At 56.2% G+C, this 12,383-nt stretch overlaps 3 protein-coding genes across 6 annotated transcripts; 2 read left to right on the top strand and 1 right to left on the bottom strand.

Annotated features, from left to right (window-relative positions):
* The first annotated feature begins 2,986 nt into the window (after positions 1 to 2,986).
* PGP (phosphoglycolate phosphatase) lies at positions 2,987 to 5,904 on the top strand. 2 transcript variants are annotated; one of them, XM_079120344.1, is made up of 3 exons: positions 2,987 to 3,721; positions 3,814 to 4,134; positions 4,784 to 5,904. In XM_079120344.1, the coding sequence occupies exons 1-3, from the start codon at positions 3,082 to 3,084 to the stop codon at positions 4,891 to 4,893; spliced, it is 1,071 nt and encodes a 356-aa protein (XP_078976470.1). In that variant the 5' UTR covers positions 2,987 to 3,081; the 3' UTR covers positions 4,894 to 5,904. The 2 variants fall into 2 exon arrangements, with proteins under 2 accessions (XP_078976470.1, XP_078976469.1); XM_079120343.1 differs by having other exon boundaries at positions 3,032 to 3,721; positions 3,814 to 5,904.
* A 140-nt stretch (positions 5,905 to 6,044) lies between these two features.
* On the top strand, positions 6,045 to 8,250 carry BRICD5 (BRICHOS domain containing 5). Its single transcript, XM_079120400.1, has 6 exons — positions 6,045 to 6,842; positions 6,995 to 7,117; positions 7,319 to 7,471; positions 7,542 to 7,643; positions 7,867 to 8,020; positions 8,113 to 8,250. The coding sequence occupies exons 1-6, from the start codon at positions 6,792 to 6,794 to the stop codon at positions 8,205 to 8,207; spliced, it is 678 nt and encodes a 225-aa protein (XP_078976526.1). The 5' UTR covers positions 6,045 to 6,791; the 3' UTR covers positions 8,208 to 8,250.
* MLST8 (MTOR associated protein, LST8 homolog) lies at positions 8,172 to 12,127 on the bottom strand. Of its 3 annotated transcripts, none has more exons than XM_079120358.1 (9): positions 11,993 to 12,127; positions 11,341 to 11,543; positions 11,126 to 11,177; positions 10,877 to 11,039; positions 10,429 to 10,504; positions 10,193 to 10,345; positions 9,254 to 9,378; positions 8,954 to 9,117; positions 8,172 to 8,847 (listed from the first exon to the last, which is right to left on the bottom strand). In XM_079120358.1, the coding sequence occupies exons 2-9, from the start codon at positions 11,467 to 11,469 to the stop codon at positions 8,729 to 8,731; spliced, it is 981 nt and encodes a 326-aa protein (XP_078976484.1). In that variant the 5' UTR covers positions 11,470 to 11,543; positions 11,993 to 12,127; the 3' UTR covers positions 8,172 to 8,728. The 3 variants fall into 3 exon arrangements, with proteins under 3 accessions (XP_078976484.1, XP_078976485.1, XP_078976486.1); XM_079120359.1 differs by having other exon boundaries at positions 11,126 to 11,174; XM_079120360.1 differs by lacking the exon at positions 10,193 to 10,345.
* Positions 12,128 to 12,383: the final 256 nt, after the last annotated feature.

Genomic DNA, 12,383 nt, shown 5'->3' with positions numbered 1-12,383 from the left:
CCCAGAACTATGGAGTTGGCTGAGCCTCTGAAACTGCAAGCCCAAAATAAACATTTCCTCCTCTGAATTGTTCTTAAGTGCTATTTTTGTCACAGTGACAAAAAAAGGACTTAAGACACCTTCCTACAGACCCCAATCAGGTTTTCTTCAGTTATTTGTGCCTACAAATGAATCCAGGTACTTTAGAGAAGCCAGTCAACCTACAGGTACAGGTGAGCCTGATAGGTTTATAAATTTCCCCTTCTCTTTCCCAGTGATTGGCCCAGGATTGGCGCAGAGGAAAGCTATTGAGAGACAGTTTCTCTCTCCCTCTGGATCTTGCCCAAGGGCAAGATGACCACCTGGGATTGGTGGAACTTGTTGTTGCTCACTGGAGATGAAGCTGACATCGAGGATGGCAGAGCAGGTTGAAGGACCTGGCTCCTTGATCACATCAAGCCACAGAATACTGTCTACAGTTGTACTCTGGACTTCATGCAGTGTGAGATCATAGATATCGGGGGTTTTTTTTGTTTTTTTTTTTTTTTTTCCTTCTCTCTTTTTTTTTTTTTTTTTTTTTTTTTGGTAACTGTGGATGGACAGAATGCCTTTATTTTATTTGTTTATTTGATAGGATCAAACCCAATGCCTCACACATGATAGAAAGTGCTCTGCCACTCAGCCACAACCCCAGCCCTTCCTTTTTTTTTTTTTTTTTTTTAAGATAGGTTCTAAGTTGCTTAGGGCCTTGCTAAATTGCTGAGGCTGGCCTTGAACTTGGTCATCCTCCCAAGTTACTGGGATTATAGGTGGGCACCATCACATCCAAATTGCTTGTATTTTCTAAAACAGTGTAAGTCTATGTAACACTATGAAGATTAAATAGTATCTGTCCTTGTACTGTCTAAAACCATCCCGTTTATACTAGTGGTATGAGTGCCTCCCTTGGGGGAGGGGCACTGGTGCCATTCACTAGAAGGTATATATTGAGTACCTACTGTGAATTGGGCACACATAATGATGGACTTCTCTCCCATCTGTAGAGCCACTCCACCTCCCCACCCTAGGTCAGTTCTCCTTCATGAAGACCACTGTCCCTTCCTGACTCCTACACAACCTTGTCTACAAACATCCTCTCTGCATACTTATCATTCCATCCTTCCCACTATGCCAGCTCAGTCCCTACTACCTATAGGCATATAGGCATGCCCAGCAGATATTAAACCAGACATAGCACAACTCAGCTTTGGGGTTGACCAAGCATTGTCCCACTCGCATTGTCCCCCTGGTGGCTCTACATGGCTGTTTCCTTGTCTATAGATAGGGATACTAACAGTCCCAGCCTCTCAGGGCTGTTCTGTGATTCTGACAAGATCATGCTGGTGAGAAGCAGCACTTGCTGTCTGAATGCTCACTGAATATACAAGTGTAACCCATGGTCATCAGGTAAGTGTTGGAGAAGTCTACCTATGTCTGGACAGCATCAGTGTTTCCCATTCTGGCCAGTGTGCCAAATAACTGGGTGTTGCTGGGTGTTAACAGCAGAATTTGTGATCTTTTGTCAAATGTAGTTCTTCCCAGGGTCAACTTGGCCACCAAAACCAAATATGAAAACCCAGAGAGGAAGGTTTTTTTCTGAGCAGTGGGTGCTCCAGGCAGGTTGTGCCCTTCTGGGCTGTGGTGCCTGTCCTCCAGGGGTTCCAAGGCCAGCAGAGACCAACAGGAATAGACTGTTATATAAACAAACAGAACTGCAAAGGAACCGAGTTCACTCCTTTACCTGAGTCACGGTGGGGACCAATCTAGAAGAGCGCTTTATACAGCGCTAGGGCCCAAGAGAGGAGGAAAGTGTTGACCAACTGGAAGTAGGGGGCCTGGATGGCCTGTCACAGGTTTGGCCCTCAGGAAACTGGGAACCACTATTGTTCTGACAGCTGGCCCTAGTGAAAGTGATATTAATAAACATACACTTACCCTATGACCCAAAGATTCCACTCCTAAGTATATACTTGAAAAATGAGTGCTGAGCACTGTGGCACACACCCGTAATCCCAGCAACTTGGGAGGCTGAGGCAGGAGGATTGGAAGATGGACACAAGCCTGGGAAACTTAGCTAGTCCCTTTCTCAAAATAAAAAGTATTGAAAGGGATGGGCTGGGGCTGGGGTGTGGCGCCCTGGTAGAGCTTGCCTGGCACGTGTGAGGCACTGGGTTCAATCCTCAGCACCACATAAATAAATAAGTAAAATAAAGGTATCGTGTCCATTTACGACTAAATTTTTTTTAAAAAATTTACATCCTTTGTGTAACACCTCAATAAAGGTTAATATGTATTACCGATAATACTAGCGACCAGTTACTGGGGGCTGTGTTCTGCCCGCCCACCAGACGGCACTCCCTCCGCCTTGGAAACACTGGCTCGTGTGAAAGGTTGTGCAGAGGACGGGAGGTGGAACGCGAAGCTCGCTGGGCAGGGAGGATCGTTCCGGGAGCGGAAGGTACCCGGCCCAGGCGCCTACGCCGTGTCCAGAGCGTGTCGGCTACAGGACCACAGACTTGCGGCCGTGACTCCGACCTCCGGGGGACTGCGGCCCCGCCCACCACGCTCCTGCGGAGAGCCTGCCCGCAAGACCGCAAGACCAGCCAGCCAATCAGCAGCCGGCCTGGCCTGGGGTCCCTCAATCAAGGGCCTCCGTCACCTAGGCTGACCACCCGCCTCCAATGGGCGAGCTGCCCTGCGGCTGCCAATGAGCAGCGGCCTTACGTGTTGCGCCGCTCTCGGACCGCAGCGTCTCCTCAGCGAGCGCTCTACTCCGAATACCGGTTGGCGCCCCGCCAGCCAATCACCAGTGCGCCCCAGGTCCCATAGCCAATGGCCTGCCCCCTCTCCGCGTCTGCTCGCGGCGGTTGGAGCCGAGCTCCCTCAGCCCGCGGAAGGCGGGGACGGATTGGCGCAGGCAGCGGCCAATGGGCGGCACGCGCGAGACGCGGGGCCAATGAGCGCGCCGGGGGCGGGGCGGACGCCACGGCGGGCGGCTGCAAGGAGCGGCCGGTGGCTGCGGCGGCGGCGGCCGGTGACGGCGGCGGGCGGCGGCGAGCGGCCATGGCGAAGGCGGAGGCCAGCGGCGACGACGCCCGCTGCGTACGACTGAGCGCCGAGCGGGCCCAGGCGCTGCTGGCCGACGTGGACACGCTGCTGTTCGACTGCGACGGCGTGCTGTGGCGCGGCGAGACGGCGGTGCCCGGCGCGCCCGAGACCCTGAGGGCGCTGCGGGCCCGCGGCAAGCGCCTGGGCTTCATCACCAACAACAGCAGCAAGACGCGCGCGGCCTACGCCGAGAAGCTGCAGCGCCTGGGCTTCGGGGGCCCGGCGGGGCCCGGCGCGGGCCTGGAGGTCTTCGGCACGGCCTACTGCACCGCGCTCTACCTGCGCCAGCGCTTGGCCGGCGCGCCGGCCCCCAAGGCCTACGTGCTGGGCAGCCCGGCCCTGGCCGCGGAGCTGGAGGCCGTGGGCGTCGCCAGCGTGGGCGTGGGGCCCGAACCACTGCGGGGCGAAGGCCCGGCCGACTGGCTGGCCGCGCCGCTGGAGGCGGACGTGGGCGCTGTCGTGGTGGGCTTCGACCCGCACTTCAGCTACATGAAGCTCACGAAGGCCGTGCGCTACCTGCAGCAGCCCGGCTGCCTGCTCGTGGGCACCAACATGGACAACCGGCTCCCCTTGGAGAAAGGCCACTTCATCGCGGGTCCGTGCGCCCCGGGGCGGGAGGCCAGAGGGCGGGCTGCGGCCCCTCCCCGCCCTCTGACCCCGCGGCCCTTCCCTCCTTCTGCCCCGCAGGTACTGGCTGCCTGGTTCGAGCGGTGGAGATGGCCGCCCAGCGTCAGGCCGACATCATCGGAAAGCCCAGTCGCTTCATCTTCGACTGCGTGTCCCAGGAGTACGGCATCAACCCCGAACGCACCGTCATGGTGGGGGACCGTCTGGACACAGATATCCTCCTGGGCGTCACCTGTGGCTTGAAGACCATCCTGACCCTCACAGGAGTCTCCACGCTAGAGGATGTGAAGAATAATCAGGAAAGTGACTGCGTGTCTAAGAAGAAAATGGTCCCTGACTTCTATGTTGACAGCATAGCCGACCTCCTGCCCGCCCTTCAAGGTTAAAGATTAGTGTCTTTAATCTCCAGAATAAAAAAAAAAATTGAAAATCACTTAACCAAATTAATAGGTGGGGCCTGGGCATCCGCTCAGCGAGGTGACACAGTGTGATTGGAGTTAAGCAAAGGTGTTTGTTAGCTTTGTAAGTAAATGTTGGGGGGGGGGGGCAGTGTTGTTTACAGATGCTTATTTTAAGATGCACTTTTAATCTTTGAGGGCATTGTGGGGATGGGTCCTGGGCCTTGGATGTATTGGCAAGGGCAGGCATAGCATCTGTCCAGGATTCAGGTAACTTCAGGCCCTGCTGATACTGAGGCAGGTCTAGGAGTGTGTGTCATGTATTTTGACAGAAAAATTTATTCAGGGATTAAGCCCCCTTGAAGGGCAGAGGGGTAATGGGGCTGATTATTGTGACTGTTGTGAAACATTTGTGCAGAATGGACAAGGCCTTCCAACCCTCATCCTGCATGGCCATGCAGCAGAGGAGCAGCTGCTGTGTTCCAGCTCCTCACCTGCAAGGCAGGAGTGGAGGGGGCTGCTCCCAAATGGTGTCACCCTGTTGGGGTGTGGGGTGTTGCCCTTGCTGCCTTCCACCCTCCCCTGCTTCCTTGAAAACCACTTTGATGTCACAATTGTTTGTTCCATTTCAGATGCCCAGGGCTGCGGCTCCTCATATACAACTGCCCAGTTCTGTAAACTCAGCCCAGCTAAACCTCGGCTGTCTCAAGTGTGCATTTTAAACCCAGGTGACTCAGACTGAGTGCATTGGGGAATGAGGGGCGAAGTGGGCGTGGATGTCTTCACTGCACTCTGGGCTGCTCTGCAAGGAACTCAGAGCAGCACGGGTACCAAAATAATATTTTTTTTTTTTTCCAACTTGTGAACAACTTTGTCAATTGGTGGAACTAAAAATTTAAGATAAGTGTGTGGATTAATAGCTGTGCTCTGTCTCATAGAGAAAATCCCACTGAAGACTCCATAGCAGCAGCATAGCTAACGGCATGTATTAGCCAAGGACTGCCTGTTGCCTGGGGCACGCTTTCGGCGGGGGAGGGAAGAGGTCCCCCAGAACAGAATTCCTTTTACAGACTCCAATCTCAACTCCAGTCTCTTCCTGTTTTTCTGTTCTCTGGGTCTGGGTGGGGGTTAGATATCAGTGGCCCATGAAACCACCTATCTTGGTCCTGGATTCCCTTGTTGATAGCCAGTGGAAAGACTGTCAGAGCCCACCAGCCAGCCAGGGGTTCTTGACAGGGGCTCTGACCTTTTCTGTCTGTTCCTTAGGCTTGCTGACCTTTAGCAGCCTGCTGAGCAGACTCAGCAGCATTTGCAGGGTAGAGCCTGGGAAGCTGTTCCTTTCAGCTGACTCCTTCCTGGTGCTTTGCCCTGCACCCAGTGGCTTCTCTCCCAGCCTCATGGTCACAGTACTCCTTCACCTGTTCACCAAGTTCTCAGAGCAATAAAGGGTATTCCACCCCTGCAGCTGCTCCTGGCCAGTGTGGCTGGGGTTGGGACCATGCCACAAGGCAAAAGGAGAGCAGCCATGCCTGTGAGGTTGGTGGTGCTGACGTTGGCTCTGCGAGGTCGGCTCAAGGTGGGTCTGGATATTGAGCAGGCCTATCAGGGCGTTGTTACCCACACCAGGAGCACGTGGCAGGTGTGGCAGCCAGCAACACCTCCCTCTTCCACCAGCCCAGGAGCCTGTGTGCACCCCATCTCTGGCCCCTTGCACTGTGTGAACGCAAATGCACATTAAACTCTCAAACCCACACTGACTGGGTCTTCCTTCCTCTCACCTTTGTAGCAACCCCAAGGTAGCAGCTGTCTTGCTGCAGGTGGGAGCAGGATGGGAGGTCTGAAAGGAGAAGGCCAGGCTGGGATTCCAATTCCAGAGCCTTCCAGAGCTGGAACACTGACCACTGCAGCCCCACCCCATTTCAGGCCTGTTACAGAACAGGTTCTGAGGATCAGGAAAAGCAGGGTACAAAACCAGAGCAGGACTGCGCCAAAGGATGAAACAGGTGAAAACACACAGCCGAGTTACCAAGCATCACAAGGATGAAGAGACAGACTAGGACCAGGGCAGTGAGCAAACAGAAGTCACCCTGGGGCACACACCTGACCTCCAGTAGACTGCCAATCTGCACCTAAGGATGCCACAGCCCTGTGTGGTACTGGAAGGGACTGGGAAGCTGCTGCGGGTGCACCGGGAGGGAAGAGGCAGTACCCAATGGTATAGTGGTAATGAACAGGCATTTATTGATGGCTCCATGAGTGCCAGCTACTATGCCCACTGCTGGGAGTCTGGAGGTAACTGAGACTGGACACAGACTCTTAAAAGACACACAAACATTAAATCTGTTCAAACCAGACAATCACTTGGCTGGGCCTGGGCTGGGTTCCCACTGAGGCCTTCAGATCTTACGTTCTTACGGTACAGGCTAGGTGTCAAGAGCCAGGCCTGATGACTGGCATCCCCAGTGGGAGAGGGGGCTGTCCTGGCCTTGACCAGGACATCAGATACTGAGCTGGGGAGGAGGCAGTGGGGTCAGGAGGGGAGGGTACAGTTGTTTGGCTCATCAGGCATCCTGAGTTTTCCTGGGCCAACTCCTCCAAGGGGCTGCAGACAATCAGTGCATTGTCAGCAGGGGCTGCAGCATGGAGCAAGGGAGCAGCCACACAGAGAGGCCCAGGCCTGGCCCTGCTGAGGTAAGTGCCTCTACCATTCCTGGGACAAAGACCTGGGGATGCCCTGGACAGGGGATGAAGTACCACCACCCACCCCACCATGACCCTTCCCTAAGCAAATAGGCTCCCTGGTCTCTAACCCAATAGCCCCACTGACTGCAATATGCTCCCAGGTGAAGACCAAGCCCTGCCACTGGGGCTGGAGAACTGCAGGCCTGCTGTTGCTGCTGCTGGCACTGGCCACTGCAGGGGCTGTGGCCGGAGGGCTTCTTGGGTTTGCTCATAGCCCTTCCAAGGTGAGCGCCACCTTAGGCCCAGGGACTAGGGCAGTGGGAAGGGGGCAGGGAGGCTGGTCCTCCAGTGGAGCCAGGACCCAAAGTAAACCCTAACAGTGGCCTTGCAGCAGAGGACCAGAGGGTTGAAATGCTGCAGCCCAAGGCTGGTGGCCTGTGGGGCTGCTTGGACTGCCTAGCTGAACTCCCACTTCCCATTTGCAGCCATTGCAGATGCTCCGACTGACCTTCCCAAGCCCCCACGTTCCCTGGTCCAATCAAACCACCATCGTGGACATGGCCCACAACATGGCAACCATTATAGTGACTCCACCTCAGAGCAACCACAGCTGGGCAGTGCTGTTCGACGGACAAAGCGTGAGTGGGTGGGGAGGGGATCAATCCACAGGTGCTGGGGTAGCCCAGCCTCACCCACCTGCCTCCCCAGGGCTGCATCTGTTACCGCCCTGCAGAGCATCGGGCCTGCTTCCTCCGCCTGATGGAGGCCCGAGATCGGGAGACCCTGCAGCTGCTGCTGAACACCTCCAGGGTGAGCATGGCTCCACCACCAGGCCAGGGGCCAGACAAAGGGTCCTGTGTGTGGCCCAGCTGGGGCTCTGGTTTCAGGGAAACAGAAAGCTCTATCTTCCCTTAGCTGAGGCTGCTGACAAGAGTAGAAGGTGGGGCCACCAGGTGGGTGTGGGATGCGAGGGCCCCGCCCAGCCAGGAGCAGAGAAACACCCATACCATAGCCCACCACAGCCTTTCTGCAGGCCCAAGGGCCCCTCAGCCCAGATCATGACACCCACCATGCCCAGGAGCTGCTGGCAGTGTTTGGGAGCCACACCGTGGACCCTGCCCAGGTGGGGGCTTCAGTGCAGCACCTCTGTGCAAAGACCCCCATCTACTGGGCACGTCAAGCCAAGGGTAAGTTGGGGCAGGTTGTGTGACTCCCACAGGACAGTCCACAGAACTGGGTAGGAGCCCTTTGGAAATTCATGAGTCTCCCTCCCACCCAGGGCCCCAGAAGCAGCGGCTAATCTATCTCTGCATCGACATCTGCTTCCCAAGCAACATCTGTGTGTCTGTCTGCTTTTATTACCTCCCAGACTAAGCCCTCTGTCTGGTCCAGCCTGGCCATTGCCCCATAGGCTTCCCCTGTTCCCACAGGCTAGCAATCTGGCTATGTCACCAGCACCTAGAGGGCAGCTGCTGGCAGGACTAATAAACTCTTCCACCTGGCCATGGTGGTGTTCTCTGGGTCCTCGGGACCTGAACAAGGGCAGGGAGTGGGAGGAAGAACGTGACTTGCAGGTGAGCACTAGCTTGGGTCCCCTCAGAAGCTCTAAACCCCAGAGGTCCAACCTTTCTGAAGGGAGTGTAGGCTCTTCCAGCCAGGCATGTATGGCCTGACTCAGTGGGCCTCCTGATAAGCAGCTGAGCAGAGAGAGCTCCACAGGAGAGGCCTGCAAAGAGGGAGGACTAGCCCAGTCAGGTCCAGCTAGCCTGGTGGGCAAAGGCTAGTCTCAAGAGTTTCACTCTGACCTGAGTTCTATATAGGTCCATCCAGCTAAAGCCACTGCACCAGGCAGTCCCAACTGCTCAGTTGCTGCCTGTGATCCCGAGGGGTACAGCCTAGCCCAGCACACTGTCATTGAATGCCAAACAGACAACAGCTTTCTGGTGGCCGCCATACTCTCTCTTGATCTCTCCAGTCTCCACACACCAGAGCCGGGCCAGGTTGTCAGAGGAAGCTGCAAGGAGGGATTAGGCAAAAGCTCAGGCCAGGATGGCCTAAGGCAGAGGAGCGGCAGCAGCCATGAGCCATTCTGGAGGCCAAAGCAGGAGGGCGAGGCTCACCTGTAACAATGTACTGAGAGTCTCCGGAGAAGGCACAGCCCCACATCCAACCTCGGGACGACTCCCCAGGGTTGCTGCTCTTGATGCTGAGCTCTGTCATCAGGGAGAAGTTGGATGTCCTCCAAATCTTGCACGTCTGGTCAGCTGAGCAAGTAGCAAGGAGCCTAGGGTGGGTTCAGAGCGTGGGATGTCATACAATAGCCATCCTCATCCTGAACCCCCTGCCATGCATTAGGCCAGACCCGTCACGCCCCCAACTGTCCACAGATCCCCTCCTGGGCTACCAGGTCCTACACGCACGTGGAGTCAGGGCTGAAGCGGCACTGCAGGGCATAGCGTGTATGAGCTGGGATCTTGGTCTTGGGGATGAGCTGGGTCACTTCATCACCAATGCCCCCTGTCAGATTCCAGACATAACAGTTTCCCTATAGGGTAGGAAGGCAGTCAGTCACTTAAAACCCTGTCTCAGAGGACAACACCCTGAGTGCTAGACCTGAACCCAGGGTCCACCAACACTAGGAGCCAACATACAGAGGGATCTGGGCCAGGGCATGCAGGCTGGCACCTTGAGTCCTGCCCTGGGAGGCCTGCCTCAAAAGGGGCCATGTCCATCCCGTCAAGTGTAGGAGGCCATGCTGGCCAAGGACTCACATACACCGTGGCTGCCAGCCAATGGAGATATGTAGAAGGAAAGTAGAGTAAAGTATTCAGAGAGTGCAATAGGCCAAGGCTGTGAGGAGGGAAGCCTGGGATATGGGACAAGTGACACACTGGAATCTAAGTGAAGTTAAGGGAGAGAATGAGACTGGAGAGCAAGACCAAACCACAGCATTCCACTGGCAGGAGTAGGGGTGTCTTGGGGTCTAACTGGTAAGCTGAAAAACTCTCTGTGGCTGAGGGAGAATGGATCAGGGGACCAAGGGAAGTCAGAGAAGAGGAAGGGAAGCCACAGAGAGACTAACAGCATCAGGAGACTCTGACCAGGAGGTGACAAGGAGAAAAGAAGGAAGGGGTCAGTCTTAGATTCTGCTGGAGGCTAAGGAACCTGGCCTGAGAGGGCTATGGCAGGCAATGAGGGGGACATCAAAAATGGTACCCAGGTTCATGGTTTTGGAGGCTGCATGGGTGTTAGAAGCTGCAGGGGAGGGGCCTGAGGAACACGGGGGAATGAACCCATCTGCTGGGGATAAGGGAACGGGTGCTGAGCTGCCCCTGCCTCTGTATTCACCCCCGACTCACAGTGCTATTGACTGCTGCCATGTAGCTAGCATCAGGGTCAATGTGGGCAGATGTGATGGAGACCTCAGGCTCAGGGATCAGCTGCTCATTGTGATCTGTTTTCAGGTCCCAGATGTGGATAGCGCCGCTCTGGTCACCCACGATGAGCTCTGCCTGGGGGTCAGGGGAGATGAGGTGTGGCAGGACCCTTACCCTCCAAAGTCCCTGGATGCCCAGCCCCATGAGTAATCCCTCACCTGGTTGGGATGCAGGCACACGCAGTTAATGGGCGCATTCACCTGGAAGATCCGCTGACACTGCAGGTTCCGAGACCTGTGGGGATGAGGTCACACGCTGTCTCTGGTGGATGCTGTTGATACCCCACCAGATGCCCTCTCTTGTCCCCTTGCTGATGGGAGCTACCTTGTAGAGAACACTTGTGAGGTTTGGTCTTTCACTCCAGGCAGTAGCCTGACATGAGTGACTGACAGGGAAATGAAGCCTGGCCCCTGTCCTCAAGGCAGGGCTACCTCATGGATGCAATTCCCTCCAACCGGCTTTTCTCCTTCCCTCCATAAATCACCCACACAAACACCCCTGGATCAGCCTCTACTTGGAGAGAATCTACTCTACCCAAAGATGGTCCCTCGACCTGGCCCCCCCTCACCCTTGGGCACTGGGTCCCTCCTGCCTAGCACCCGACACCTGAGGTCCCAGATTCGGGCTGTGCAGTCCTCCCCGCCTGTGTACATCCAGCGGCCGTCCTCATGGAAGCCCACAGATGCTATGTTCTTATTGACTCCGTCATAGCTGATGATGGGATTGGGGTTATTGGAGTTGAGATCATACATGCGGATGTGCTGGTAACCTAGGGACACAGGCTTAACTGAAGAATGGCTATGCCCAGGTTGACCTGCTAGAGGTCAGGGGTCAGAGGTCAAGAATCACAGGTACCTGCAGCAGCAATCATGCTGCGATCTGGGGTGATCTCCAGCGCATTCACCTGCTGAGTGTGTTAAGGAGGATGATGAGAAGGGAACCCTGAGGCTAGGGGTTTTGAGGCCTCCACCACCTGGCTTAGACTGCCGCCTACTTCCCACCCCAGGCCATCATCCCCACCTGGTTATCCAGCCCAGCACCACCCTGCCCAGCACCCAGGTGGAGGATACGGAGTCCTGGTGCTGCACAGTGCGAGTACAGATTCCACTGTGGGCCTGCCAGAACCGCACAGTGTGGTCATAGCCCGCGGTAGCCAAGATGACCGGGTCACTGCCCACTGTGCCTGGGGAGGTGTTCATGGTGCAACTGCTGGGTAGAATGTAGCCTGCACAGGGCCAGAGAGCTGACAGGCAAGGAGCAAAGGTCAGAGCATCTGGAGGGGAGACAGAGATGAAGTATTTAGGAGATACTCTCTGCGTACTAAACAGATGACACGTCCACTCAGAACTCAGATATGTATTATTCCGACTTTAAGGACTGGGAAACTGGCTCATACAGGTTCAGGGATGCACGGTCAGCGGGCGAGACCAGCGGGGACGCCAAGCAGACCGCGGCCGGCAGGGGGCAGTCACGCTGGGCACCTCTGCCGCAGGGGCGGACCGCGCACGCGCAGGCGGTGGGCAGGTCAGAGAAAGACCAGCGCTGCGCATGCGTAGCTGGCCGGCGGCCGGACCTGATGGGAGGGGGCGCTGGCCGTTGGAACCCCCAAGCTCCCCTATGTTCCGACTGTCCTGGCTTCCTCCTGCTGGCCAGCGTCCCCCGTCCGCGCCCTCCTAGCCACCCAGAAGCCGGTTCCCGGCCCTCGTCCCACGACCTCCGTACCTTACACGCCCTCCGCCTTCTACCGTGGTCCAGGACGGTGAGGGGAGCCGGAGCGAGTCGATAGAGGCCTGGGCGGAGCGTAGAGATATCGATGAGTCTTCTGGGCGAGACCATGGGCACGATAGGGGGAGAGGACGAGACCAAAGTTCTGGGGCGGGGACTCCAAGAGAAGCTAGGCGCTGAGCACATACCAGTCGCGTCTCAGACCTCAGGCTCACTCGGCACCCCGCCCCCCTGGGACCCAGGCAGGGTCACACGGTCCCCATGTCCTCCCCGACCCCCTGCTCTACCATTCCAGGCTGGGATTGCCAGACAAATTACAGAACTTGAATTTCAGATAAGCAACCAATAACTTTTTTATTGTAAATATATCCCAAACATTGAGTGGGAT

This window comes from Sciurus vulgaris (genome assembly GCF_902686455.1).
Source record: "Sciurus vulgaris genome assembly, chromosome: 18".
Taxonomy (NCBI): Eukaryota; Metazoa; Chordata; class Mammalia; order Rodentia; family Sciuridae; genus Sciurus; species Sciurus vulgaris.
Note: the sequence above shows the minus strand (reverse complement) of the source record. Positions and strands in the feature narration are given on the sequence as shown.